Below are 6000 nucleotides of genomic sequence, written 5' to 3'. Positions count from 1 at the left end.
CAACAACACACGGTCCAGCTCCTGTAACCTTGGTACAACTTCTAGATTGAGCTTGTTGACCACAGACTCTGTTTCTATCGTCTTGAAGCAACTGAAACTAAACACTTAACGAGCTTTGGCATTTTGGGAGAAACAAAAGTGCACAATTGTAAGGAAAAGGGGTATGGTGGATGTATATAATACGACAAACAAAGGGCATCATGAAAAATAACAAAACTGGATGCAGCCTTATTGTTTTAATGTCATTTTATCTCAACTAGGCTTTTGTAATATCACATTTCCCAAAATATCACAACTATTCCTTTATGGCTGATTTCATACCAAATAATTTCCCGCCTGGGCAAAGTCTGTTTAGTCTGGGTGCATGGGATCTTACAGGTCCGCCTTTGTCCATGTGCAGATATAAGGAAGGCTAGCGCTGTCATAATACTACAAACCTTTACGATTAAATTTAATAGTGTGGCCACATGTTATACTGAAATTATAGGGGAAGGTTTCAGCAGCTCATCGAATCCAACTTAAATCATCTTTTGGAGATGCAGTGCTGCAAAAGTGTGTTTCAGTTTGTGTGATAGAGTCGCAGGTGATCACAGGGCTGACTTCACATGCAAGTCTTTGTAAGATGCATGTTCTGCAGGTAAATCCTTGTGGCTGTGCATGATTCTTTCTGCATGTATCATGTTAAAAAAGCGTTCAGGACGTTACCGTGTCGGGTCGGCCACACAAGGCTTCTCTCAGTCATAAACCAGAATCACATGGGCTTAAAAAACCCACAATGCATTAATGAACATAATAAAGCCAGTAGATGAGGTTGAAGAGGGAGAAGGCAGAGGGGAATATAATCCGTGACCATCTGTCGATGGCATTCACATCAGTGAGGTCTGGGATTTTGATTTTGAGCTGCGAGGACCGTCTTCGTAGACGGGTTTTCTTAAGATGTGCGTTCCTGTCCAGGCTGTGGCGGCCCAACTCGCGTGACCCGCTTGGCTTTCTGCACTGGATAGCTGAGTTGTCGAAGACCATGGAGGACGAGTTGTGGGTCTCGCTCAGACTGGTTGTTATCTCGTTCCCTCCCACCTCGTTGTGGATCTCCAAGGTTGTCAGCAAAATGTTCCCCTGGGAGTCGACCTAGGACCGACAAACAGCAGCGATGTTTAAAACAGGCTACAGCGACTGACGACACATGTGCAGCATGCGTCGGTTCCCCGGGGTCGGTCTCCTCTCGCAGGCTGACAGCCTGGGAACCAGAGCGACCTTCAAAGGCAGGTTTTTCTGTCCCAAAATTAAACGTCTTCTCACAAATCAGCTCAAGGTTGGACTGGCCGGCTTTAATACTAATGTAGTGACAACTATTGCTTCCCACACAAAAACAGATATATCATTCAGACCAGTTTAGGCACAGGATGAACACAGATATAAAAAGGTGACCACAAGGCATGAGAGGAGGTGAAAAAGTGAATATTTGTCTTCTTATTTTTTTGGCTGTGGTTTCACAGATCAACCTCGAATCCTGTAAACTAATTTAAAATGTAACTCGTGATTCTTCATGTTTTCTATGCGCCGCCGAATTAGTGCAGTGTAAAGGTAATCGCCTAATGACATTAATGATGGTTGGAATGGTTTGATTGCACTTACTGGGTAGCATGTTAGCAACACAGACATATAAAGACATTAAAAAAGGGCAAAAATACGACAGTGGGAAAGGCGGGCTAAGCAGAATGTACTCGTACGGTGAGGTGTTTAGAGAAATGGCTGTGATGACGTGTTACTTTGTTAAATGAGGTCAAACTTTGCACTGCAGCAGCAAAGTTTCAGCCAGCGGTTTCACAGATGTAACACAACAGGCAGTGACAGACACTCACCCGTCGTGAGTGACGACGCCCTTGTACCTGATTGGACAGTTTAAGAGACGAAGACTTGCAATTGCCTCCTTCCAGAATGGACTAGCCAGGAAAAAGACAAACACAAACCCTTTTGTCTGAGATTCGGTCACCTAAGATGCTCACAGAACATCGGAGTCAGGAGTCAGAAAGTCACTCAGTGTGGACTGGTTAAAGCTGTGACTGATGATTAATTAAAAAAAACATCTGTAGGATGTATTGATCCAGTCACATTAAAAATCATTGTCTCCCACCTTATCCCTCAGAATCGGCTCATCTTTATCCTTGATTTGAAGATCATCCTGGCATCAAATGTAGGTAAAAAGGAGATCTTTCATAGTGTAAATTGTTCTGATCAGCCAGAAATTCCACAGGCTATTGAAAGCCATGGTGTTAAGCCAGAATGCAGTTTTTGAAGTTTTCTTCAGTGAGTTATCAACCCCAGTGCTTGTTTCTACTAAAGCTGAGGTCTTGGCTTTGTACTGTGACTCTTAGAGCTGATTTGGGTGAAAATGTCTGAATTAATGATATTATGAGGAAAATGGTGTAAAATCTCTGAGGAGATTAAAGTCTGAGTACATTGATAGTATGAGATATATGGCTTCATTAAATATGCTAAAGCTAAATGTGCACAAAAGACTCTCAGGGTTCAGGTGGGAATCTTTTCAGAGATGGGTTTTTATATAGAGTTACCCATATTTAAAGGGTATTCGAAGCACAATTTTTGCTGCCGTTAATAGACGGATAAACATGACGTCATCTACAGTACTGCTAGGGGTGGATCTGAACGCATGGCCACTGGTTTGTGACCAAGCAGTAACAAGGCAGACACATCCTAAAGCACACCCTGATTAATCCTCTACATGTTCCAGTTCAAATACGGAGTTTCAAGGAATACTTGACCTGAGAATTAAGACTGTAAAAATGTTTGCTGGAGTCAAAGATCAAGACAGAATTCGGATTCTTTTCACACAAACTGCTGTACGACTGGTCTTCTTATTGCAGTTAGCAGCTAGAGATACTCCCGCACAGTTAAATAGGTAACTTTCAGATAGTGATGATTTAAATACACCTATTTAAATAAATCCCTGCTTGAAATGGAATCCACAAAAAAAACAACCTGAATCACGATAGCGCTGCATCTCGGCACCGAAGAGCCAAAACACAGTGACTACAGATGAATTACTGCAATAATGTTCATTATCATTATTGTAACAATGCTGCATGGTGACATTTCCCAGCAGCAGTTTTAATGTAACGGCTAGTTCGTGTATATTTGTGTGATGTCCGAGGAGAATTGCTCCACATGGTTGATTTAACAGCTATAAGCACTAAAAGTTGTTAAATTCCAGCCTTGCTTGTTAAAAGAAACACCACAGTTGTTTTTTATGAACCTTCTTGGTGTTTGGAAATAATTCTCACCTTGGGCCTGTCAAATTTACTGCGGTCATTATTTGCCTTCTGCGCCCTTTCTGCCAGCTTTTTCTGCATCTGAGGACCTCGGCCAAAGAAGATGTAGTTGACAAAGGCATATTCCAGCAGAGCCAGGAAGACGAACACGAAGCAGCCCATCAGGTACATGTCTATGGCTTTGACGTAGGGGATTTTGGGCAACGTCTCCCTCAAATGGGTGTTGATGGTTGTCATGGTCAGCACAGTGGTGATCCCTGGAAGAAAAAAAAATCTGTTTCCACAGTACTAAAGGAGGGCTGAGAACCGATCTCTAAAATGACCATATCCAGATGAATACCATGAACCCGATTTTTTGTTTTCTGAGAAGCTAAAAGTCGTCTGTTTGGATGATGTTGAATATTCTGAACTTGGATGAATTACAACTCACATGACAAGCGAACAGACTCAACAAACACACTGTAAACTCTCTCAGTAGTTTGCGCCATCTACAGTAATGCTCTGTGTCTCCATGAAGGCTCACCGACCTGGACGGTGTGTCTATTTCTGTCGATTCAGGCTTACATAATTAAAACAAAAAATGTTGCACTGTATGGAGTGTGTGGGGGAGTCAAGAGCGCCAGTGGGTACATGGCATCGATTTCTGCATAACAAAGGGACGAGCAAGATTCTAAACACTCTGAGAGCTCAGAGGAGATGGTTACTCAACAAACCCCTTGAAATACTGCGCAGTGCTGTCCCTGAGAACACAGCAGGTAAAAGTAGATGGACAAAATAAGAAGTGATAATCATACAAGATGATAACACTTTCTGTACACTATTGTTCATGTCACAGGGGTAGGAAAGTATTGGTGGAAAAAAAATATTTACATCACTGGACTCCTCAAGATGGCATCTTCCCCTAATAAACTATTAAATGTGGCAAAACAGGAGTGTAATTTGAACAGATGATTTTAAAATCCTGTGTTTGCTCAGCTGAGCTCTAGTTCTGGTGTTAAATCCCAAAAAACTGGCTAATACAGACCCGATCAAAAGTTTAAGATCCCTTGAAAAATGGCAAAAAATCATATTTTGCATGTTTGGATCTTAACAAGGTTCCAAGTAGAGCTTCAACATGCAACAAGAAGAAATGGGAGTGAGACATAACATTTTTTTGAGCATGCAATTTATTGAAAACAACGCTTCAACTGCAACATGCTGTTTTACAGCTGATCAAAAGTTTAGCACCACATGCCTTTAAAAAGCCAAATCTGTGCAAAAATGTGGATTCATTGTCATTTTCTGACATGTAGTAACACTGTCATGATGATCTGTTCACAAAGGCAAAAAAATGTTTCCTTTTTTGAACATGGTTGGGTTGTTGAACTGCATAAGTAGGGTCTCTGGCAGTGCGGCATCGCTGCTGAGGTAGGACACAGTAAGACAGTCATTTGGAATTGCTTAAATGATCCTGAGGGTGATGGAACAAAAAGTCAAAATTTCATCAGCACTGAGCCAGAGGATCTAATTGGCTGTCCGTTAAGCACTGGACAATCCTCAACCCAAATTAAGGCCGTTTCTGGTGTCGACTGCAGCCCCATAACCATCAAACAGCATCTGAGACTGAAGGGCTTCAAAAACAAAATACGTCTTCAAAGGCCTCATCTCCTTAAACGCCACAGAACTGACCATTTGGACTTTGCAAGAGAGCATCAAACATGGGACATTGAAAGGTGGAAGAAAGTTTTATTGTCTGATGAGAAAAAACGTAACCTTGATGGTCCTGATGGTTTCCAACGTAACTGGTATGAAAGGGAGATCCCACCTGAGATGTTTTTTACGTGCCACAGTGGAGGGGGCGCCATAATGGTGTGGGGTGCTTTTTTTTTTTCAGTGGAGCTTCAGGAGGTGCAGGGGCGTCAAACGGCCACTGGCTATGTCCAGATGTTGAAGAGAGCATCCCTCATGAGTGAGGGCCATCGTCTGTGTGGTAACGCCTGGGTTTTTCAACAGGACAATGCCACAGTACACAACGCCCACAGATCTAAATCCCATTAAAAACCTTTAGGGATGGATGGCAAGAGAAGTTTACAAAAATGGACAATGGAGTTCCAGATAGTAGATGTCCTTCGTGCGGCCGTCTTCACCGCTTCCAGAAATGTTCCCGCTTACTTTGTGGAAACACTCACATCAAGCATGCCGCAACAGATTTTTGAAGTGATCAACAGTAACGGTGGAGCTACTCATTACTGAGATCCTGTTTGGAACTTTGATTTCTGTTTTGGGGGGTTTACAGGGTATTTTTTTCAGAGGTGTGGTTCTAAACATTTAATCAGCTGTAAAACAGCCTGTTTCAGTTTAAGCGTTGTTTTCAATAAATTGCATGCTCAATTTTTTTTTGTTTCACTCCCATTTCCTCTTGTTGCATGTTGAAGCTCTACTTGGAACCTTGTTAAGATCCAACCATGCAAAATATGATTTTTTTTTTTACCATTTTTCAAATGGTCTGGACTGTTTGAAAAAATCTTTTTAAAAAATGTGTATATCCTTCTGGGATGTGCATATCTTTTTGCATTAAAAGTATATATATTTTACTACACCTTTCTGAATGACTCGTAAAACTCCATACGCTTCAGACATGTTTTTCCGCTCCTCATGTATGAAGCCTGTTAAGTAGCCCAGCTAATTTGGTTTTGCTCAGGATATTCACACCACCCACCAAAGAGAATGG

The 6000-nt window shown here is 41.8% G+C and overlaps 1 protein-coding gene across 4 annotated transcripts in view; it reads right to left on the bottom strand.

Moving 5' to 3' along the window:
- Positions 1-780: 780 nt before the first annotated feature.
- Positions 781-6000, bottom strand: part of gabrb3 (gamma-aminobutyric acid type A receptor subunit beta3) — a 49287-nt gene continuing 44067 nt past the window's right edge. For 2 of the 4 annotated variants that reach the window (XM_085347887.1, XM_085347889.1), the window contains 3 exons: positions 3303-3547; positions 1863-1943; positions 781-1128 (listed from right to left, as the gene is read on the bottom strand). In XM_085347887.1, coding sequence (XP_085204013.1) covers positions 781-1128; positions 1863-1943; positions 3303-3547 — 674 coding nt within the window. Of the gene's footprint in view, positions 1129-1856; positions 1944-3302; positions 3548-6000 lie in introns of all 4 variants that reach the window. The other 2 variants (XM_085347890.1, XM_085347891.1) reach the window with 2 other exon arrangements.

The sequence above is a fragment of the Diplotaxodon limnothrissa genome, linkage group LG23, assembly GCF_057381915.1.
Source record: "Diplotaxodon limnothrissa isolate DT_005_m linkage group LG23, D_limnothrissa_male_GT1.1, whole genome shotgun sequence".
In the NCBI taxonomy this organism is placed as follows: Eukaryota; Metazoa; Chordata; class Actinopteri; order Cichliformes; family Cichlidae; genus Diplotaxodon; species Diplotaxodon limnothrissa.
The sequence above is the reverse complement of the archived record's forward strand: the minus strand, read 5'-3'. Positions and strand labels throughout refer to the sequence as shown.